Source organism: Durio zibethinus, chromosome 12 (genome assembly GCF_047325235.1).
Source record: "Durio zibethinus cultivar Kanyao isolate XHJ-2024 chromosome 12, ASM4732523v1, whole genome shotgun sequence".
Lineage (NCBI taxonomy): Eukaryota > Viridiplantae > Streptophyta > Magnoliopsida > Malvales > Malvaceae > Durio > Durio zibethinus.
In genome coordinates this window covers 26057763-26081235 of record NC_143173.1, presented here as the reverse complement: position 1 = coordinate 26081235, position 23473 = coordinate 26057763, and the positions used below count along the sequence as shown (strand labels likewise).

Sequence of the window (23473 nt, the reverse complement as noted above, 5' to 3'; positions counted from 1 at the left end):
TAAATTATAATTTAACAAAGTTTAATCACGTAAAAAAAATTGAATTAAGCAATTCTTGAATTACAATTAATTGAATTTTAGAGTGATCTTAGAGAGAAAGTGGGAGAGAAAATAAAAAGAAAAAGAAAAAATGAATATCTTATTTTTAATTTATATATATATATATTAATTGCACAATGTAGAAAATTTTTATTTATTTTATTGATATCATATGAAATTTTATTTTTGTTAAAAAAATTAAAATTGTTAATTTTTTATTCAAATAAAACTTAATTAGATGTAAATAAATATGAAAAAGATTAATTAATTACAATAAAAAAAATAAAAACTTTGAATGGTTTTTTAATTATAATTCAAAGTTTTTTATACCCTTTAGAAAAAAAGCACTGTCATCTAAGAGAACTTCAACTTCTTTCATCAATCTATATCTTTATAGATGCTAGCATTGTGGTAGATCGGCCGGGGGTGGAGGCAAGGTTGTCTCCGGAGTTGGTCCGTTCTCAATCACGAAGGCGGTGGCCAGGCCCGTTGACAAGTGCATGTCTAGGTGGCAATGCATTAACCATACACCTGCACAGTAGAGATCATGAATAGAAACAACAATATTAAGTTTAATCTTTCAATGCTTTCACAAGGGGCTAGACAAAGAAATTAAAAAGAAAGAAAGAAAGAAAGAAAGAAAGAAAGAAAGAAACATTGAACCATCACTTTCATCACTGCACTAGAGAAAGGAACTCTAATACTTGTATAAACCAGGTTTGGAAGTAATTCCCTTGACATGGTCACAAAATTTGACTATCTAACTTAATATGAAATTAAGTTAATGATCATAGAATTAACCTGGATTATTTGCTCTGAATCTGATGACAGCCCATCCTCCTACTGGCACACCAATAGTGTTGCGAATTTGTGGGTTGATAAAATTGAGCTTCTTTCTATCCGTGGCGGGGTTATAGTTTCCAAACCCTTGAGCCAATACGTAAAAGTCAAAGCCATGGAGGTGCACGGGATGATTCTCCACTGCAAGGAGAGCTGTGTTCTGAAAGATTAACTCCACAGTTGAGTCAAACTTAAGCTTGGTGACCTTGGTTGCTTTCGGAGCGAAGAACAGAGATGGGTTATTGATGTTAAAGCTTGCGTTGGTGTAGTCAAACTGAATTGGGGGTTTAGCAGGGAAATCAGTGGTGTAAACTCCTCCGACGTTGAAGTAAAAGGCTTGCAACATAGACAAGCTGATGGGAAACACGAAGGACTCGTTGTTCATGCTGGCAGAGAGTTTCGTCCCAATTGGACCCTCGCAAGTCGTGTTTGCTGGACATACCTCGAGCCCCAATCCAATGGTGATGAACATTTGGAGGTCCACCATAAGTGGGACCGGGATCCAGTGAGGCCCACCAACCAACCCTGTAATGTTGGTGAAAAACTTGTTGGCCGTCGGGGTGTCGTTGAATGCAGGGAGGGCTGGCATTACCGGTGTTGCTGAAGACGGAGCACCTTCATATACGACGACACCCCTTGTTGTAGTACTATCAAACGGTATAACAGCTCCAGCTACACTTGCATATGCTCTAGCGGCCATGTAATACGACCCAACCTGCTGATCGGCGGTTAGCAAAATGTCGACTGTCTGGCCAGGGGACATAACCACGACATCAGTGACATAAGGCTTGGTGTAGCTGGCGTCAGTGGCCACAACTGTCATCTTGTGATTCGCTATCTTGTAGAAGAGCTGGTTATTGAGTGCAGCGTTGATAATGCGTAAGAGATAGGTCTTTCCTGGCTCCACCTTAAGCTTGTACATTTCTGATGGTAAACCATATAATTTAATTTAACATTAATTACTAAAATCGGGTACGTGCATAGAGATGTATTGGTAATCACTTACGGTTTTTAGAGCATGGGTAGAGATCACCAGGACATCCATTTATCGTATAAGCATCAGAAATGTTAGGAAGAACGCCAGTGGCAAGTGCCTGGTTCTGCACATCAACGACATTAGCATTCCACCACTCACCTGCAACGCCATTGATATTTTCTGTTAAGCCAATTGCTTTTATGGAATTGCAACATTATGAAACTATTTGTGATCAACTAATAGTCTTAGACATTCTTCAGTAGAATCTTAGATCCTGTTATAAATTGAAAGCGATTAACTACCTAATATGATCAGAATTTCCTCGTAGGGCTTAGGGAATGGGTAGGACTGGCCGGCTCTGGGGCGAATGATTAGTGCACCGTAGATGGTTGCACGGAGCCATGACACATGAGCATGCCACCAGAGGGTTCCCTCCTGATCAATGATTGTGAATTTGTAGGTGTATTGACTTCCGGGGCAAATTGGACATTGAGTGACCATGTTAGGTCCATCTGCCCAGCCACTCAGTTTCTGAAACACTCCATGCCTGCTCAAACAATCATTAGTCCACCAACACAACCGATACCGATAGTCAAATTAACATATGAATATCAATATCTATTAGTATAAGAGAAAAAACTAAGCTATAAATTTAGTTTTAGTACTAAACATATGAATATAACTATACTATCAGTTGTTGGAGTTGAGCATTCTTTTTTTAATTAAATCTCTCTTCTGAATTAATAAAACAAGAACCGACTTCGCTTCAAGATGTATGGACAGTGATGTTCATTTTCTTCACGAAAACACAAAACATTTTGAAGAATAAGTAAAAAATAATTACACAAATGAATTAGCAAACTGACGCTAGAAACAGCTAGCTCTTAGCAGGAAGGGAAGATTTGATTTGTTATTATGCTTCATTTTTCTTTGTCAAATTCAAATAAAAAAATTTGGTGAAAACTAATTAAATTCTACTTGTATCTTTCATGAGGATTTTACCAGTGAATAGTCAAGTTGTAAGGTGACTTGTTAAACACATGAACAATTAGTGTGTCACCCTCTTGAATGTCAATTGTTGGGCCAGGGAGGCTGCCATTTACTGCAGTTATCACTTGGCTGTTGCATAGCTTACTAACAGTTAAATTTTGCACCTGCCAACAAATTAAAATAATAATGTTAGGGACAAATATTAATACCAGTCAAACACTAATCACTTTCCTTCAGAGAAAAAAGGTTAATAGGGAATCTGCCTATAAGGGCAAAGAAGGTTGAGCAATAAACAGCGACTAATGACCTAAGTATGTACCTAATCAAGGTTGCTAATCAAAGAGATAGATATCATTAAAGGAATATCCTAAAGGGTATTTGAAAAAGCTGGTACGATTAACTTTTAAGTTTTTAATTTCTTTTTGTATATATTCAACGTGCATGGTGTTACTTGGCAAGGCCATGATTGCAATGACAGCCAGGTTGCCCTGAGCTTGAGTTGCAATGCAAAAAATTGACCCTTTGGTTTTTAAAGGAGAGGTTAATTCAATTAATCCATGAAAAGAAATGAAAATGGATTGTGGATTACATAGAATGTGTGCTCCACTATTGTTGCAGCTGAAGCTGTTGAAGCAAGCAGAAGAAGCAAAGCACAAGCAAAAAAGAAACCAGGGCCCCCCATTTTAAATGAAGGGTTCCAAGTGCCAACCAAGACGAAAGAAGAGAGGAGAGGGAGAGAAAAATATGGATTTCTTTGCCCTGAATGAGAGGGTAAGAGAAACGAGAGCTTCTATTTATATTAGAAGTGTGGGGTTTTTTCTTTTAACCTACGTAAATATTTGTCAACTATAGCCTGCAATATCCAGAATTTAAAAAAGAAAAAGATGGGCCATAGCATTTGGCACACGATTGCGAAACAACCTAGCCATTGGAAAGTATTTTCTGCTATTAGAATTTTGAGTTGGGCAGTCAATGAGTTAGTCGAACCTTCGTTAATTAGGGGGATTAAGTTTGGCCATTGAAAAAAAAGGCTTCCTATGCAGAAGTATATGATAGAATCTTGGTTGTTCAAGCAAAAAAAGTCCTTCAGAATTTGAAATATTTTATCTGTAGTCCAAAGGGCCTCTTCCCATTTTCAACCAATATTATTGCCTCAGTCGAATTTTCCATTGGGTTTTGGGGTAATCTATTAAAAAGTCTGCTGGCTCGTCCTGCTGGCTCGTCCTTTAAGAAATCTAATCACAGTGCAATTTTGAGGCAAAGGGCACATCAAATAGGTGTTGGTGCATAGTGCTTTGGGTTAGTAAATATTAAATTACTAAATTTATATAAAAATGATTGAACTTAGATGGGAAAAAGAAGGCAAATATGCATATAGCTATAGCGTATACGTTTTTGGTTCTAATTGAAAGGAGTGCTCAAGTTTATTAATTGATTACTTATTCAATATGGAATTAGTAAGCTCAATTAGTCATCCTTAATGATCAAACCGTCACAATTACAATTGTGGAAATCATCAATTTAATTTGGTTTTTTAACCAAAGGTTGTGAATTGTGATAATAAGATGTGCTTCGGTTCTTCATTAGGTTGAACAGTTAACCCAACTCTCTGGTTCACCTTATAATATGCAAAATTTTAAACAATCTCTAAACGTTGAACCAACTCCATTCAATATGTACAATATTAAAATATAATGTAGATTTCCATTTCACCCTTTACTTCAACCTCAAAATACAATAAATATATATATAAATACTCAAATTTAAATTTCAAACTTGTGGAACATCATATTTTAAAAGTAACATAAATAAATGGAGTCTACTTTAATGTGGGATTGGTTAATACTGAATAAATTACGTCGTCTAGCTTACTTCCGACGCCCTATAAATACTTGAGGTTAGTAAAGCATCACATTAGTCTTAAATTATTGCAATTTGTTATCTTGATAGTCTTTGACTCCTTGGAAAAATATGATATTGAGGATAACAAATAATTGTACAAAAAAAAAAAAAAAACTTCTTATTATGAATCATAAGTCAAGTTCTCAACTATTTATCCCCTTGAATATTCAAAATTTCACTAAAAAAATAATTTTCTGAATTTGGCCAAGTAAAATCAGGAAAAATGAAGAAAAATGGTGTATATAATATACCATGCTTGGATTGAGTCAACCCTATCTTAAAATCCATTACTTTATTTAGATTTAATGATTCATATAGTTATATAACGTAAAATATTAAAATTTGTATGTTTATATTATTTTTATACTAAAATTATGTATCTTAATTTATGTCAATACAAAAATATAAATATATATTTTTTTAATTTTATTAAATTTATGTATAATTATTGCTAAAATTAATGTGGTGTTGTTCTGGTGTCATATTTTCGTTTTATATCCATATTGTGTTATCATATAATTATAATAAATAAAATAAATAATAATAATAAAAATATAAATCTTGATTCAATTCCAACAAACTTGCATATAAGTGACCTAAACATTCCGAAACAATAGAATCAAAGCCCTGGAAAATCTATTCTGGTCTGAACGTATTCTCTCAGCCTCAAAAGCTGGAATTAAATCAAAATAATATAACATGCCAAAATCAACAGTCACATTTTAATGTCAATGTTAACTATTTGAACTTTGTTCATTATAAATTTATTTTTTATAAAAGATATTGTAATTTAAAAATAAAAAAATTTAAAATTTAAAATTATTAAATAATGACATCAAAATAAATCAATCGAATTAAATATAAAATTTATTATTAACATTTTTAATAATCTATCAAAGTGGCCCAAAAAATAGACATGACTTGCCATTAATCCAAGCCCAGTCCAACAGCCCAATTGCAGAGTCCATAAATTATTTTTTAAACCAACAAAAGGAACTTTATTATTATATTTTTTGAAATAAAGTAAAATTTATAAAAAAATTTATAATACTAATAAAATTTATATATCCATATACAATTTATATTTGATATAGTTATCGATATATAAATTTTATATATTAATAAAATAATATGAATTATATTATTTTATTAATAAAATAAATTAAACAATATCATAGATAAATTTTAAAAAAATATTAATTTTTTATAATTATTTAAAAGATAAATATTTATTAATAATATATAAAATTTATACGTGAATCAAATATAGATCGATAATAACATAAATAGCAGAAATTACATGATGCTTTCTTAATCTTATTCGAATTAATGTAAATAAATAATAATCTTAATCATGAATTATAGTTGTTCAATGATCCAAACGATGTGACATGTCGGCTGAGACCTGAGGGCAGCAGCTTTCCCGCTAATCCAAACCGCGGTGGCCGCTCAAATTTTCAAGGTTGAAAGTGTTGCGATTTGTCCAAATTGGATCAAACGTGAAAATACAAAACTACCCTCCCTATATATCCTTCTTTTAAAAAAATAGCTCGGCATTTTATAAAAGAAATCCAATTATTGACTATATTTGTTAGATAAATGCAATTTGTTTAATGCTATTTTTAGTATTATATTTTTTAAAATTTGTTGGGCATATCCGTCAAGAGGGAAAAACTTTGAGGTTAAAGCCGTCAAACAAGAAGATTCCCCACAACACTCGCCTGATAAGTCTATTTCAAGTTGTCTTCGTTGTTCACGTAATAAACACTCTTTGCCGTTAAGTCTGGTACTCAACGGACTGTCATCACTCTCGCACTAAATGGAAACGGAAATGGAAGCCGTTGAAAACGGAAACGACACGACCGTTACCGAAATCAACGTCCAATCACCAGCAGCCCTAGATGGCGGCGATGAGGGAAGCCGCGACGATTTGGCGGTCGGAGAGCGAAGGCGAAAAGAGCGAGTGAAAGGGCCGTGGTCGCCTGAGGAAGATGCCATACTGATTGAACTTGTGAGCAAGTTCGGGGCGAGGAATTGGAGCTTGATTGCGCGCGGAATCGCCGGTCGGTCTGGCAAGTCGTGTCGGCTTCGTTGGTGTAATCAGCTCGACCCGGCCGTTAAGCGCAAGCCATTTACTGGTACAAAGTCTACACCTTTATCGATTTTTGATCTTTGCATGTGGTTTTCTATTTTTATTAATTTTTGGGAATTGCTTGGATTTTTTTGCCTGTTAGATTCATGTAATAATTTGAAGTTGACTTTTTAGTACTATGTTCAAAGTTTAAGGTTGACTTTTGAGTACCATGTTCAAAGTTTAAGGTTGACTTTTGAGTACCATGTTCAAAGTTTAAGTTATGTCATGTAATTGTAGCGAAAAGTATATCAATTTCCCAAAATTCGGATCTTTTTTTGTGAATTTTGGGGATATGTGTGAGAGAAACAGAGATACTAATGTAGAAAGTGAAATCCAAGTAGCTAGCTTTTGCAATGTAGAAGCTTGATTCACATGTTTCTCGACCAAATTGGACAGGAGTCTAGTTGTTTGGAGATGTGAATAATTTTGGCAAGCATCAGAGAAACTGATTGTCTGTTAGGGAAGCGTCATTGCTCGTAAGAAAGTAAGAAGAAGGGGAAAGTTATCTTGATATCATATGCTTAGTGTTCGAGCAGAAATAATATGTATTATCTTTAGGTCAAAGCGTATTGTGCTCATAGTTATATCCATATACATAAGTTCAGGACGTAGCAGCCAGTATTAGCTTGCAACTTTCACTTCATCAATGTTTTTACCGTGTATGCATATCTATGCATTTGATAGTTGGTTGGTGTATTTAGGCTTACATACAGGAATGGAAAATATGCTTTCTGATAAACTGTGCTGATAATCATGTTGCTGCAGATGAGGAGGATCAGACGATAATTTCAGCACATGCAGTACATGGGAACAAATGGGCAGTGATTGCAAGGCTTCTGCCTGGAAGAACAGATAATGCTATTAAAAACCATTGGAATTCCACACTGCGGCGTCAGTACATGGAGCTTGGTAGGGTAAAATCAAAATCTGAAAATATGGTGGAAGATGCTAGCTTGGACAAAACCAAGGCATCATCTGAAGAAACTCTGTCTTGTGCGGAGGACAGTTCATTCAGATCCCTGGAAGGAAAAGATATAAGCTCTTTGGAAAAGTTAGATGATCAATTAAAGGACAAAGACCTAACAGGGATTCAATCTAGTCATGAATCAATTGAACCGCCTACTCTTTTCCGTCCTGTAGCCCGTATCAGTGCTTTTAATGTTTATAATAATGTGGATGCACCAGAATTTGTTTCACCACGTTCAAGGCCAGTTCCAATGCTAGGAACTCCAATTCAAACATCAAAGCCAGATGTTGGAATATGCAAATTGCTTGAAGGAGTTTTCACTGAACGTTTAGTGCCTCTACAATGTGGTCATGGCTGTTGTGGAACTCAAAATGGTAGAAACCTAAATAACTCTTTGCTGGGGCCAGAATTTGTGGAATTTTCAGAACCTCCATCTTTTCCAAGTTATGAATTGGCTGCAATAGCCACTGATATAAGTAACCTTGCTTGGCTGAAAAGTGGATTGGATAATAACAGCATCAAAGCAATGGATGATGCGGCTGATGGTACAGCATTTCATAGATCTCAAGTGAGCGTGGGGCATTTTGAAGAGGGCAGAATGGATGATCATTTACGCATTGAAGAGAAAAACAAGAAGTTAATGAGCACAATGACCAACTTGCTGTCAACATAGAATAGGAGCAATCGTACTTCCAGGTTGAGACATTGCCTTGTCCTTGGTATGTATTATTATGTAGAAGCCAAGAAGGTGGTCAGAAAAACGATAAAGAATGATAGTCAAGGATTTTTAATAGCCTCTCAATTAGCTTGGTAGTGATGTGTGATCCCGGTTTCTCTGTCTTTGAAGTAAACGCAGTATGGTACTGAAGTGAACTGTAAGAAGTGCTTCATTCTTTCATGGTAATTGCAAAGCTTGACCTACATGCTTAAATGGTCATAGCAGTTGATGAATTTGATTCAGGGAAGTTTTTTTTTACCTATTCATGTTACAAACAAAGCCTGTTAATACCTTTGTACCAGCAGCATGAATTGATGGCAAAGTTTGGACATATTGATTTACATTCTGATTACTATTCTTCTTTTTTGTTGTGTATCTAGTTTTTTTCCTATTGAAGTTCAATTCAAGCGGATAATGTGGGCAAATTATCTTTATTTTCTATTGCTAGCAAATCAGAGTGAAATGTTTAGAGCTGGGATGGTGCTGATAGAAAGTGGAAGACATCTGGTTTCAAAACTAACGAGTGCCCTTGGCTAGTGACAAAAGCATGCTTATAACCCTTCACTCACAAGTTTCTAAAAAAGAAAGGAAAAGAAAAAATTGCTTTAAATCTTTCCTGGATACAAACCACCCTGAAAGAGACGCATACCAGGGGCTGCTTGAAAGAGATAAACACGTGGCATTGCATTTGCAGAGCCGCTTTTTCTTTTAAACCTGACGTGAAATATCAGCTTGTGGTACCTAACTCCGAATCATCCATCAGTCTATTTTCATGCCAATTCTGTTGGTTTATGAATAGACAGATTCAACTTCATGCACTGAATCTTTGTTTTTTAGCTTTGTGTGTGTGTGTGTATTCTGTGTTGGCTTGTGTTTACAAGGATGAATTGAATATTTGTCTTAGAGACCTAATCCTGGAAATTTTAACCAGAAAAGTTCTAACCATAAGATATCATATCTGGTAAACAAACGCAAGTAAACGCCAGACTTGATGGATTGTGCACTCTTTTGAGTTTGAACCTAAACACCAAGGGACCTTTTAGAAAGAGATTAGAGAAGCAAATTGATAAACCAAAGTGAGGTACAACTTGGATCATTTATTGATGTTAAGATGGAGGGTTTTCAGTTTCTAAAGACAAGGGAGAATTCTTGGTAGATGCTTGTCTTCTTTTAACAGCTCTAACAAACTATTCCTGAAAAAAAAAGGGAAAATAAATAAAAAAAGGGAATATTAGGAAAACAAAGATGGCAGATTCAACAAAAAGAGGCTTACCAGCCCCACCACCATGTGCACAGTTCACTTGCTCCTCTTTAGTTCTCGATGGGAAATGGGAATTGCTGGAGTGGAATGGTTGATGATGTTCCACGCGATCCAAAACGGTTTTACTTCTTTTTTGGGGTTGTTGGCTGCAAATAATTTTCATGTCAACAGAAGAAAAAAAATCATAGAAAAATTAAAAGTTCCTTTTAACCTCTCTCTGGCTAGACAATGGAGTTCCCAACAGATTTCCAATTACTCCATTAGTTTGGAGTTGAAGCTTCAGACTTCAACTTTCAATTAGTAATTGGTGAAGTAATTGTTCACCATTGGTTGAAGCCTTCAAAGCCTAATTGAAAGTATTCATGACACCAAAAGGAAAAGAAGAAAATAAAAGCAATGTGGTACTGAGCTTTTTTGCCTTAGTCGGCAAATAAACATGTCTGGTCCATTTTCATCGGATTCTCAAATCCCTTAAATTTTGCTCTCAAAGCTCAGTTTTCCAGATTACCAGTCGTGTCTTCAAACCAATTTCACATTTCCCACAACTACATAAATCAAATTACTTCATAAAATTTGTAATTGATGATTCATACGTCTAAGCATTTGATGCATGATTCATCTTAATATAAACGCTTCTAACCTTTTTTTTATCAGGTGTTTTGCTTGTTTTATCAGTCTCCATTAACGGTACCCTAATCCACCCATTTGATACATCAGTTCATCATCACTGTTCTCTTGCCTGATGTGATCACTGATCAAATTATTAGTTTACTTCAAAACTACCCATTGCTTCTTATCCAGGGTTTCTTGTGTCGTAAAAGGATCATGCTATGCTAAGGAGTGTGCGTACATCGAATCTCAACCGTCTGATTATCTTAAAGATTCACACATCGCTAAACTGATACCATCGGACGTACAGATTCTGCTCAAGACAAAGATCCCAAAGTACCAACACGAAATCTTCCAACAACTTTGTTTCTCTGTCTCTCTTTTATTTTATACTTTTTAATTGTCAAATAATGTGAATGAGAAGCAAAGATACCTCTTCTCAGTTCTATATTCACTCATTGCACGTTTCGGTTCTTCTTTGTAGTGCGTGTCTAAGTCTCAACTCTCAACACTTCTAGCAGAGCATGAGTCCTTTGTCTTTGAACAACTCTTGTTCTCTTTAAGCTTCTTGTCATATTTTCACCTTTTGGTTTCTCATTTATGGAGGTTCCAATTTTTTTCCATTTAATAAATTTTATTCGTTAGTGAAACGTTAATGGACGCAAAGGGTAAAGAGTCACCTAATCCAATAGTAACTTCTTTAAATGCTCACATTTTATCCAAACTTTGTTCAAAACCCACTCAAAAAGCTTGAAACTTTGAACCTATTGAGTATTGATCCTCAAACCTTGAGAGTTTAAGCCTGTTATGCTCTTTACAGAGCCTCAGCTCCAAGTTTCAGCGTTTCCAAAATGTCATCATTAGAGATGTCCCATATCGATTTAGAGCAAGGAACTCACCGCCGGAACTGGAGTGACGTCAGCGCCGGCGAGGCTAGCGTATGCTTCTCGGACGCCGAAGAGGGTTCATGCTACTCTCAGTTTTATTCTACCACAGGTGGCTCTTACGATGAGTACAGTTTTGCTTGCGCTTCTGACGGAGAGATTGGTGACGTGCCCGATTCCAGGAGGCTGTCTTCGGTCTCTGATTATTCAGTGGAGGTGGAGATTCAGAGGGGAGTTCCTGAAATTAAGGTGCATTTGGCGAAACTTGAGAAAGATTGTAGAATTTGTCACTTGGGTTTGGAAAGTAACAGCCATGAATCTGGTGTTCCTATTGAATTGGGCTGTTCTTGTAAGGATGATCTTGCTGCTGCTCATAAACAGTGTGCTGAGGCTTGGTTCAAGATCAGAGGAAATAAGTAAGTAAAAGAGTTCTAGCCCTTTTTTACTTGTTCACTTTTATGTTTACTTTTGCCTTCCTGGTGAAATTCTAGATGTCTAGTTGGTAACTTCTTAACATTATGAACCTTTTAGTGAAAACTATCTTTTGTATATCATAATTGTAATTTGTATGTATTGTTCTTTTGATGATTGCTTAGACTCGGGATTACTGTTTCCTGATAGTATTTTACAATTTACTATTTGTATAGAATTGTTTTAGGTTTTAGTTTTTACAATCCTAGTTAGATTAAGTCATAAGGAGAAAAGATGCGAGTGAAAAATAGAAATTTGCTTAATGGAGAAGAAAGTGGGATGGATATTATATTTATAAAGGAGTTTGATAGAAATTAAAGTAAAGCTAAAGGCTAAAAGCATTAAGAACACCTCATGATATGTCTGACGACACCGATAATTCTTTGCTGTTATGTGCTTTTTTGAGGTTTAGGAATCTCTCTATCCTTTTCCTTCTGGTTCTCTTTCCTTGTAGGAAAGTGGGGATTTGACCCTCAGTGTTGCATTCTTCAATCTTTGGTTGAAGATAATTGCTTGCTAGTGCGCCACTTTGGAAAATTTTAATCCACAGTTACAGATTCCTGATTTCTTGCTTGACATGATTAGGGATTGTTGATGTTTTAGATACGAAACCATTGGTGCAAGACGTTCCCTGATTCTAGTTATTATATAAGTGGCAGCTTTAACTTTTAACTGAAATGCAGGGTGTAATGATTGTGTATTGTATCATTAAATCTATAATGCTGCATGTTCCATTACTCATTCAACATCATTAACCATTATCCTTGCCTCCAATGGTATATCAGCTCCTCCTCGTACTGTGTTTCCTTGATAGTGGGACTTTTTCTTTTGTGATTTAACAGTCAGTCTGCTTAATTTTGTTAGGACCTGTGAGATTTGCCATTCTATTGCACGCAATGTAGTTGGAGTGAACGAGATTGAGTCGACAGAGCAATCAAATGAGACCAATAGTTCCACGGTAACAGCTGCAGTCTCCGGACCAGCACCCCATACAGACTCTCGAAACTTCTGGCATAGCCATCGCTTCCTCAATTTTCTCCTTGCTTGCATGGTATTTGCATTTGTCATATCATGGCTCTTTCACTTCAATGTGCCATCATCCTAAAATCCTGTAGCAGAGTCCCTGAACGAAATTGAAAGAATGACAAATAAAGAAACCGAATTACTGCCTGGAGAAATTTGTTGCCGTGATGATTAGTAATGGATAATCTAGAGTCTTGTGATGCTTAATAGATGTTATAAACCCCTCTTCTTCACCATACTTGTAGAAAGCTTGTTATATCTAATATCTGCACATTCATCATAATTATCAAAGCTGTGTCTTGCTTTAGTATTTTAAAGTAGGCAATCAATATATCTGGTTTTAGACGAGTTCTTGATGGATATGGTCTTGGTCTGTCATTTGTTATGGAGTCGTGATTGGTAAATGCAAAACTAACACAAACAATTATATTGTCAGGTACCAAATTTAGTGTGAAAAAATATTTTTAAGTATATCATATTTTAATATAACTAAAGTGTATTGGCTAGTACCAGCTACAGTCGGTATCAAAACAAAATTAACTATAATTTAATTTCAGTTAGACATTCTTCAATATGATAATTTAAAATCTTGAACACACCTCTCTGAGAGATTGAACAAACATGAAATATCAAAACCAGTAATAAATATTGATGAATTTTGCACCAAAATCAGTTGAAACTAACAAAAACAATTAATATTATCAGGTATCAAATTCAATGTAAAATATTATTTTTAAATATATCATATTTTGATATTATTAGAGCGTATCAATCAATACCAAAACAAAATTAACAACTATGTATTAAATTTAAGACATTCTTCTATATGATAGTTCAAAGCCTCTAACACACCTCACTAGAAGATTGAACAAACGTGAAATATCAAAACCAACAATAAATATTGATGAATTCTGCAATGCAGCGAAAACCCAGAATGCTAAAACAGATGGAAAATAAGGAAAAAATGTAAGAGCCTAAAGAAAACTATGGGAAAAAATATAAAACAATTTTAAAAACATTTACAATTTTCAGTTTTTGTTCCTTTCGGCTTCGAAGTTGGTCCCATCTTTGAGCATTTCTTGGGCGTCACTTTCCATCCCTAGGCTAAACAGGCAAGCCGCTTGTAGATACAAAGCAGTAGGCCACTCAGGAGACACCTCCAGCGCTTGCATAGCATCCCCAAGGGCCTCTTGTGGCCTATCATTCATCAAGTAAGACAAGCAGCGTCTTGCGTAGACGGTTGGCGACACCATGGTCCCGCCATCAATGAACTACATAAGGCAGACAACATCTTTGAGTTGAGTCTATCCCCGTAAAAAATCTTTCCTGTATGGTTTATTAATGCACAAGTGTTCGACTTGAAAATGGTACTACATTAATAATGAGTTGAGTTCAAATTCAATGCCTGCTACTAGCAATAAATTTTCAGAAGAAAATTAGGTGGTGCCCATGTGGTTGATAAAGAACCTTCTCTGTTTTTTTGGAAAACACTAACCAAGTGCTTCACCCCACCCAAATCCCCATTGTTTTCCAGGAACATGTATCTGGCCATTATCATTTCTTTCTAAATATGTTGATTTGAGCTAGTGCTGTCCATATTTAGCTTATAGCTATAATCATCAAACCCTTATTTTCTTGTTTCCCTTGCTTCTTTAGCATGGTGTTTATTATTTAGCATGTTATACTGCAACAATCACAAGTGGTGCACATTTTTACATGGGAAACTCACCTGTGTGTAGCAATCAATTGCACTGGCAAAATCCTTAGCTCGAAAAGCAGTATCTCCATGCTTCTTAGAATTCAACGTTTCCTGCATTTGGCTGGTCCACATTTGAAAAGAAAGCTGAAAAAGAAAACTCAATTAGATAGAAATTACATAATTGCTGCAGTAACCTAGAAAGTAGTAAAAATAGGCATCACAATAGAACACAGGCAGGAAATGCTCCTTTGCTCATGCAAATAGATCATCAGTGATGGAAAGGCAAACCTCATTAGCGATACCCTCATCATCTTTGTATCCCATCTTCTCCAATATTTCATGTATAGCAGTCAGATCCATCCTCAAGCAAGCCTCCCCAAAAGGTGTCAACGACAATGGCTGTTTTGATGTAGCAGTTCCTTGTGGAATACCCATCAAAACATATGATGGTACCTAGCAAAACTCCATATAATGAGAAATTTAATGGTGTTTACAAAAGATAATCCAAAATAATGAAGGACATGGAGAAGAAATGTGCTTAGGTACAAAATAAATTTATTTCCTTGAGCTTGCAGTACAAAAAATACATTTATTTCCTTGAGCTTGCAGTACAAAAGTCGGGAAGATACCAAATTATACAAAATAACAGCTAGAGAATATGAACTTGCAGTGATCAATTCAATCAGCAATTATATGTACCTCTGCTTCCTTCTGAAGTGCCATGAGAGATATAACAAGGGACTTCGCATTTGGCCTCTCGCGAGCTTCATACTGCAAACAGCGAGAAGCTAACCGCACTAACTCTGTTCCATCATCATTAGAGAAATGGCCCTCCAAAGCAGAATCCATCAACATGAGAAAATTCTTGCCACGAATCAAGTCAAGTGCCTACAAACAAAGCATACAGACACTTAAATACCATAGATTAATTCAATAGCATCCAAATGTTGGCATCATATTTTCATTTGAAATGCTTTAGACCATCAAAAAGCTTTACCAATGATCATTAAAACTACAGCATCTAATGAAATTACTCAGCATGCAGCTATAACAGCTCCGCCAATATAGGAAAATGCTAACTCATTAAGTAATCAAATCATACATCAGAAATAACAGTAAATAGTAATTTTTCTAACCAATTATTGGTATATCCGGATTCACAATATGAATGAAGTTCACATGACCAAGATTTGTCTTGCAAAGGAAACTTCAGTAACATAGACAATATCCTAATTGAAACCAAAATTATAATGAGACAAAGAGAATTTACATGGCTGGGAGGAATATGTTTGCCACTCATAAGATCTAGCAGCAAGGTTCCAAAGCTATACACAACACTTTCTGGCGTCACTCTACCTGCCAAAGAAGCACATCCAGACTTTGAGTTGAGATTCCAAAGTATAATATTCAGAAAAAATGAATCGTTTGAACATACTTAACCTGTTCTTAGGTATTCAGGAGGTGTGAAAGCTAAGTTTGTGCTATAACTCTTGCCATCTCTGCTATTCTTCATGAGCCCAAAGCAAGACAGCCTGGGATTACCATCCTGTTACAGAAAACACAATTCAGAATCAAAACCCAAGATGACTAAAAGGGTCATTTCACAAGCAAAATCTTCGTTAACTTTACATTATCAAACAAAATCCTGTAAGCATTGAGATCGTGGTATAAAGCTCTTCCCTTACTGCTGCAATACTCCAAACCTTGCGCCAAGTACAGTGCCACCCTCAGCCTCATTGCCCATTTCATTGGCTGATTTTCCCCTGACAATTCAACCAAGTAACATTCTTTACTTTTAACTGCTAACTTCACTTTGAGGCTCGACTGAGCTATCATTTTCACAGTGGAAAAGAAAAAGGAAATAACTTACAGTGAAAAAGATGCTTAGCCAGCGTTTCATTGGGCATAAACTCGGCGACCAACAATCTCTCCTCGCCTTCACAACAGCAACCAATCAGATTTGCCAACCGCTCACTCCTTAGACTCCCAACTGCTCTTGCTTCCTCCTAAAACACATTTTAATTTAATATTTGTATAGTTTTTTAACCAAAGATTAAAAAAAAAAAAAAAACAAAAGCAATTAGGATTGAATTAAACGGACGAGGAATTGGCGAGAATCGGGCCAGGCGAACTTGTTAAACCGCTTAACGGCAATCAAACGGTCATTATCGAGCTTCCCTTTGAAAACCACGTTAGGAGCTTTTTCACCGTGTTCCGACACTATGTTATCGGAAGAGAACCCACACGTGGCTGCTTTCAATTGCTCCAAGCTAAACACAGTGAAACTCGGCCATGTGTTCTTCTCACCTTTGCCCCCATTTTCTGCATTTAATTACAATTTTACTCAAAAAAAAAAAAGAAAAAAAAACGAAGATTCTTTAAACGGAGAAACAGGAGACAAAAGAGTACCGAGTTCGGAGGATTCGAGGACGGAAGCTTTAAGGTTAGACTGAAACCAGCAGATAGAGAATTTAGAACAACGAGCTCCCATTTCCCAGGTCAAAAGATCTAACAACGGAGAATCAAGGGCTTGTTATCAGATTCCGTACATTGCTGATCGTCGTGAATCCTGTGTGTTTCGGTTCAGCTTTAGTAGTACTTTTTTTCCTCTCTGTACTATAAAAATGCGAACTTTTATGGCTTAAAATTCGTCGCAAATTAAGTATTTATCCAACCAATTCCAAAAAGCTCTCTTTTTTGTTCTTGGGTTTCATCTTTTTTCTACAATCTAATCATTTCCTTTCCCTCTCCATCCTCTTTAAGTAATTCTGTTCTAATCTTTTCAACTTTCTGGGTGGTTTTTTTGGAAAATATGTTATGGTTTGATGGGTTTTTTGGCCTTTTTGAGGTATCAAAACCGGGTTCTTTTAACGCGTAGGTGGCAAAGGTGGAATCAAATCAAGGATCGTAGAGTTTTGATTTGGTCAAAGTAAAAGAAAAAATGACATGCGATGCGATTGTGTGTCCGTTTGGTCTTTGATTTGGTAAAGTTCCATTAAGAATTTGATTAACGATCAATTTCACTTTGTTATGTTATGTATTTATCAGATTATTATCCAATTTTTCTAAGTATCTATCTTCCTTGACCAGGACCAATTCACCATTTTTTTGGTATATGTTTCCTGTTTTGGCTAAAAAAGATATTGGTTTAAGAATTAAAAACGAGAAGAAAACATGGAATTTGGATTCAAAAGCTCACGCTTGGTTTGTTGAAAATGTGATAAATTAAGTGAAAGTGGGGTTTGAAAGTTATTTAAGCATCACGTTTTGCATGACAAATTCACCACGAAACAAGAATCGTGTTTTATTACAATGAGCATGATCACCTGGAAAAGATTGTTACTAAACTTGTAACAAAAGAATTTCTTTAACAGAATTTTAAATTATAGGCTTCATTGATAACTGAGTAGAGAAGAAGTAATCGCTGACAGCAGACTGTAGGAAAGAGTGGGAAAGCACGTGATCATTGACAATGAAGCAACTTGTCATTTGACTCGTCAGCAGAATTGAATTCCAATAATGTCGATCCAAGAAATCTTAATCAACGGAAGCAAAGGCTGATGGCTTTTTGAAATAGATTGTATTACAGGCTATAACGTACCTATAAAGCATGTATTGTTCTAAAGACTACCTACTAACCTATGAAAGGAAGGAAACTATCTCAGTGAACAGCCTGTCACCGGCTTTTCCTGGCAACATAAAAAATTGTAATTGGCTAATTGAGCAAAGGCCTTTCCCAAAGCCCGTTTCTGAATTTATCAGAATGAATTGGAAGTTGGAACTTCAGAACTTCTATCTGCTTACTGCATATTTAACCAGTTGGTCTATGCAAATATACGTACGTTGCTATCTCCAAGCTAAGATGGAAGCTTAGAGTCAAGAAATGGACCCAAGAAATCAGATACAACAAATACATAAAAATCCCTGTTGCAATTTAAACATGCCCTAGTCACACTCTTCCACCAAGGGATATAACAAAAAAAACAAAAGAATCAAGAGAGCCATGTCTGACAGGAGGTGGCATAATTAGTACATCCACTTAGGGCTCAAGAGGACCCCTTTTCGGCTTTTTACTGGGAAAAAGAAGGGAGGGCATGCAAAAGGAGAAAGTGGTCGTTATTCAGACATGCAACAATGATGATGAAATTGCAGCTTCTTTCTCTCAGGCCTCAGCCTTTCAATCAGACATGCCATTGTTCTCCCTCACTCTTCTCTTTATTGACCAAACTTTCACAGCTTAAATTGCGCCAGCATCGCTTTTCTGGTCATCCCCCACAGGTGGGGGTGGTGCAGCAACCCACTTACCCTTGCTTACAAGATCACCGAAGAAATATGGGGCCTATTTGCCGTCAAGTTGTCGACACAAGCACACTTCCAAACAGAGCCCACATGGGCAAGCAAGACTAGCTGTTATACAGCCCATATTCTTGAAATACAATAAAGAATATACAGATCCACTTAGAAATACATACCCTTCTTTTTGTCTAAATCCTTTCCAACGATGTTAGAGATAGGATTAGATGGATCCTATTCAAATTATAACTTGTTTCTGACAGAGTTGTGACATAAGAGCTCCTTTTTTTCCCCAAAGTGTATGGAAAATGTTTCAAGTATTAAACAATCTTTATGTATCCCCCACTAACGTCCACATGATCTTTCCAATTTGAAGTCATACCGACGTGTCTTGGTCCCTCCCTGTTCCCTAGTGCCGACAGTTAAATGGGAGTGTTTTCGTTCCAGAGCCATGGCCATGTTGCATTTGTGTTCTTCAACGAGGCCACGTCGCTTTTGTTGGATTTTATAGGCAGACGATTATTTTTGGCTTCGCATTCTCTTCACTGTGTTGGTATAGTAACAATCAGCACATTCATATTGCTACCATTTTCACTGTACGAATATAAATGGCATGTACTTTGACTCATCAAAAAGCCCATTGGAGTGATTTAAAGATAAAATCGTTGAAATGTGTAGCTGTTGAACTTTGCCTGAAAGTAACTATGGAACATTTTAGCCTGGCTTGGTTATGTAAGGAAAAAGAAGCATTTGCTGCATACCATCGTGGCTTTCAAACGTGTAAAATATGGGAAGGGGGGGGGGGGGGGGGGATTTTAGACAACTGGCGCCTGGGAACATTCAGACAATACGCATTGGCTTACATCACCAGCTCATGCAGCAGTGCAGAGATGGAATGTCATGTGCTGCATCCTGTCAGGAATCATAGCTTTTAAAGCCTAGCTACCGCAACTATATGAACATTAAGGAGCAACTGTTCCCCTACTCTAAATTCTATGATCTTTCATCACACTTTTCATAGTTTTTCAGATTTTACTAGGGTTTTTAGTTCTATTAAGATTCAAGTCCCCACCTGCAATCCTGTCTTGAAATGAAATAAAAAGATTTAATAGTCACTTGAAACTTTAAAGTAGTTTGTCTCAATGGCCTTCGGCATTGAGAGATAACAATTATATTTTCACCATTCGACATTGTTGACCAGAAAAAAAAAAAAACAGTATTCCAACAGCTGCAGCAGCGACAGGAACCTAGAAAGTTCCATGATACATGACGCTGATGATAGCTAATGGTTTTGACCAAGACACTGGAGAACTGCACAGTATGCAAGTGCACCACTCAAGTTCTGTTTTCTTAAGAATACAAATCAAATTTACCAGTCTTGGAAGGAGTTAAGCTTTAATCCAAGTTCTTAAGGATTAAAGCAGCCCCAATACAGTGATAGCAGCAGCCTCCATCATCTATACACCAGTCATTGCAGTATCAACATGGATTCCATTGGCATCTTCCAGAATCTTGCCATTAACTTGAGTTCTCGGCCTCTAAACAAATAAAAGAAAACATAAATGCCAATCTAAATTGGATATCACCATGAAGATATTCAAAGAGGAAAAGAATTATCCAACAAAATTATTATACCCAATCTGCAGGGTCTACAGAATTCCCATTCATGAGCTTGTGATTTTCTTCTTTGGTCTTACTATCCTTGTCTTTGGAGCTCAATGGTAGCAACAGAGGTGAGCTTCCACTGGTTCTGTCAGGCAATTCTGCACTAATATCTTGGTGTTAGATCCACTGCCAAAGGTTATGCCTCAACCAGTGGGGGAAGAATTAAAATAAGGTTAGACCAAAGTTAGATAAGATCAAAGCGTTCTAACCTGGCAGTTTCTTATCTATGAAGAATACCACTAAATTAACAGTATACCTGCAGAAAAATCATACTATAGTTAAACTAAATTGAAAAAATAAAACTTTAATTATAAATAGAAATTTCGAAATTATACTTCATACCATGCAACGACTATGTCAACCGTGTAATGTTTGCGGGATGCTACAATCAAGAGACTTTGAATAACGGCTACCAGCCAAGCAAACTGCTTTATACACCTGCAATTATACAACAATACCATCAGAGAAACCAATCAATTTGTCTACTTATATGTATGTCAATAGAGCAAGATAGAATCATTGCCCATTGATTGCATACAAGAAAACTAATCAAACATACTTGGGGAAAAACCTTATCTAAACATTTTGCTATTGTAAATCAGAAATGTTATAAGAATGGTACTCAACATAATACTCTTGATGTTCTGAATAGTTACATTTCCAACATTCTTTTCCCTTTATCTTTGTGGCAATAGCTAAAAACAAGAAAAACGATAAGCTATGTTTTACCTTCGTGTGCCATATTTCTGATAGGTAAGCACAAAAACCAAGGTGAAGATCATGTGAGATGAAAAAATCAAGTCACCACAACCATATATTACACCTCGAGGAACTGCAAATTTGACAAGCAAATGAACCAAAATATTTATTAAAAAACATCTTTAAAAGCAACAAATTGAAATTTTCAATAAAATAAGAATATGTACAATTAATTAAGAGGACTTCTAGCATGCTATCCGGTTTTGGCAACGTGGCAAGCTTAGAACCCTGCAAAAAACACAAGTTATTTACTAAAATAATCTTAAAATCAATTTCATTTCTTGCATTAATCCTCAGAGAACAAATGTTCAATGAAGAAAAAAAATTAATAAAAGAAAACCATTTCGAAAGGTAAACATAACAATGAGAGCAAATACACACATAATTTGAAGACTATACCTCTCGGCAATGATAATTTGGGCCAGGAAGCTGAGTAGAATAGAATGTGACGATTCGGAGAATCTGAGATGCCTGCAACAGATATATAAACAACAAAAACAAACAACGGTAAATAAAATACTGAGAAAATGCTTTTCATTTAACCAAAGTAACATACATTAGCATAATATGACAGTAGGAAGAACCTAAAAACTAGTCCTAGAACAAGGCCCTATGTTGGTGCATATATAATCAGAACAAAAATATAGACTAAGCATCAGCACTCACAACTAAAAATGCTAGCACCCTGCACCAAACTAGAACTGTGTAGATCTTTTTGCTCTTGAAGATGAAAGGATGGAAAGTCCACTGCGAATAGCAATTCACATGTTAGAAGTGGAGGCACAAAAGATGCTAGTAGAAATGAAATAAGATAACCGCAATACCATGTAGTGAAAATGAGAGAACTGAATAAAACTAATGAGAGGAATTATCAACAGAGAAGGAAGTAAAAGAAAATAAAAGCCAACAACATCAGAATAACCTTACCAAGACAAATGATAAAAAGATAAAGGTGAACACTGTCTCACTAATGTAGGCTTTATCTTGCCCAAGCTCCTAAATTTACAAGAAATTAAATATAAGAATGCATTTCACCAAATAATTGGCATGTAATAGAGATAGGCAAAGAGCAAGAACAAAAGAAACTTGTTCTTACTGGAAGAAGAAAGAACCCAATATCCTGAAGTATTGGCCCTGGCCTGTGTAGATAATGAACTCCTCGGGCAGCTAGACCATGAATGTACTGCAGAAGAAATGCACATTTCAGACCCAACAAAAGCTACAGCCTACAAAACGTTCTAATCATAAAATGACCATAAATTAAGCATACTTGAATTTTGGAAGATACAAACACAAACAAGCTTGGATGACCCAAAAATCTTTTGAGGAACAATGAAAAGTAACATACTAAAGCTTAAACAATCAACAATGACATCCATTCAGATCAAAATTTTCATTACTAAAGCAATTTTGTCTCCAAGTAACAACTATAAGATACCACCATCATTACAGTTCACCAGATCCTACTTTTTTCATCAAAGCAAGCATCTCTATTAAAAAAAAGGCTAGCTATTCCACTACCCATCCACTACCTAAAATGCTTTTCTTTTTTTTCTTTTTTTGAGGAAGAAATCAAAGTTTGAAATTAGTCAAAAGAAACAGATACTGAAAATAGAAATGAGTTTAATTTGAATAAAAATTATAAAAAAAAAACCTGAAAAATGAGACCAGCAAGAAGGTATTTCCAATTGTCTATAAGAAGGTTGATCTCTGTAGTTGTCTCTACACAAATTCTCTTCCATAACTACAAAACAAAAACAAAAAATTAAAATCCTTTCTAATTTCCATTTCTTGTATACAAAGAACAAGAACAAGAGGAAAAAAGCACACACCTTTGAAGCTTCCCGACCAATGTAAAGCGTCATCTTGTTGTCGTGTAAGAACCAGTTCCATAGTACTTCAAAACCCACCAGTTAACGCCAACATCATTAAAACTAAAAACCGCTCAATAACCAACTTCAAATCCACCATAACTGAAAAAGGCCGCCGCTTGATCGATTCTAGAAGCGATCAAACACTCGCGATCCAACTATCAAGATCGAGAAACAGGGTTGAATTAAGGCTTCTTCGGCTTCGATTCTCTGATTTTCTCTGCTTAAAAACGCGAGTTGAACACGGAGAGAGACAGTTGAGAATTGTGACAGTAAGCCCCAAAACAAAATTATAAAGAGGGTTTTCTTTTTCACTTTATTTAAAAAAAAATACACTTTTTTGTGTATATTGCTCCTATGATGATTAGATAA

General features: G+C 35.9%; 5 protein-coding genes across 11 annotated transcripts; 2 read left to right on the top strand and 3 right to left on the bottom strand.

Annotated features, from left to right (window-relative positions):
- Window positions 1-381: 381 nt before the first annotated feature.
- LOC111297001 (laccase-7-like) lies at window positions 382-3527 on the bottom strand. Its single transcript, XM_022891519.2, has 6 exons — window positions 3435-3527; window positions 2858-3009; window positions 2158-2402; window positions 1886-2014; window positions 841-1803; window positions 382-570 (listed from the first exon to the last, which is right to left on the bottom strand). The coding sequence occupies exons 1-6, from the start codon at window positions 3525-3527 to the stop codon at window positions 440-442; spliced, it is 1713 nt and encodes a 570-aa protein (XP_022747254.2). The 3' UTR covers window positions 382-439.
- Window positions 3528-6475: 2948 nt separating this feature from the next.
- LOC111296390 (transcription factor MYB1-like) lies at window positions 6476-8907 on the top strand. Its single transcript, XM_022890677.2, has 2 exons — window positions 6476-6885; window positions 7647-8907. The coding sequence occupies exons 1-2, from the start codon at window positions 6567-6569 to the stop codon at window positions 8519-8521; spliced, it is 1194 nt and encodes a 397-aa protein (XP_022746412.2). The 5' UTR covers window positions 6476-6566; the 3' UTR covers window positions 8522-8907.
- A 1339-nt stretch (window positions 8908-10246) lies between these two features.
- On the top strand, window positions 10247-13157 carry LOC111298009 (uncharacterized). The gene is made up of 2 exons (XM_022892682.2): window positions 10247-11736; window positions 12656-13157. The coding sequence occupies exons 1-2, from the start codon at window positions 11288-11290 to the stop codon at window positions 12894-12896; spliced, it is 690 nt and encodes a 229-aa protein (XP_022748417.1). The 5' UTR covers window positions 10247-11287; the 3' UTR covers window positions 12897-13157.
- Window positions 12477-17535, bottom strand: LOC111298007 (serine/threonine-protein kinase BSK6-like). Of its 4 annotated transcripts, XM_022892678.2 has the most exons (11): window positions 16923-17517; window positions 16615-16835; window positions 16384-16519; window positions 16143-16276; window positions 15954-16059; window positions 15784-15869; window positions 15213-15401; window positions 14802-14966; window positions 14544-14657; window positions 13838-14085; window positions 12477-12914 (listed from the first exon to the last, which is right to left on the bottom strand). In XM_022892678.2, the coding sequence occupies exons 1-10, from the start codon at window positions 17002-17004 to the stop codon at window positions 13843-13845; spliced, it is 1476 nt and encodes a 491-aa protein (XP_022748413.2). In that variant the 5' UTR covers window positions 17005-17517; the 3' UTR covers window positions 12477-12914; window positions 13838-13842. The 4 variants fall into 4 exon arrangements, with proteins under 4 accessions (XP_022748413.2, XP_089597634.1, XP_022748412.2 ...); XM_089741508.1 differs by lacking the exon at window positions 13838-14085; XM_022892677.2 differs by lacking the exon at window positions 12477-12914 and having other exon boundaries at window positions 13587-14085; window positions 16923-17535.
- A 2356-nt stretch (window positions 17536-19891) lies between these two features.
- LOC111298008 (phosphatidylinositol:ceramide inositolphosphotransferase 1-like) lies at window positions 19892-23473 on the bottom strand. Of its 4 annotated transcripts, XM_022892679.2 has the most exons (12): window positions 23063-23473; window positions 22885-22974; window positions 22327-22413; window positions 22158-22226; window positions 21897-21977; window positions 21630-21701; window positions 21398-21458; window positions 21201-21303; window positions 20814-20909; window positions 20681-20727; window positions 20442-20569; window positions 19892-20344 (listed from the first exon to the last, which is right to left on the bottom strand). In XM_022892679.2, exons 1-12 carry the CDS (start codon window positions 23093-23095, stop codon window positions 20264-20266), a joined length of 948 nt encoding a protein of 315 aa, XP_022748414.1. In that variant the 5' UTR covers window positions 23096-23473; the 3' UTR covers window positions 19892-20263. The 4 variants fall into 4 exon arrangements, with proteins under 4 accessions (XP_022748414.1, XP_022748415.1, XP_022748416.1 ...); XM_022892680.2 differs by lacking the exon at window positions 22158-22226 and having other exon boundaries at window positions 23063-23446; XM_022892681.2 differs by lacking the exon at window positions 22885-22974 and having other exon boundaries at window positions 23063-23446.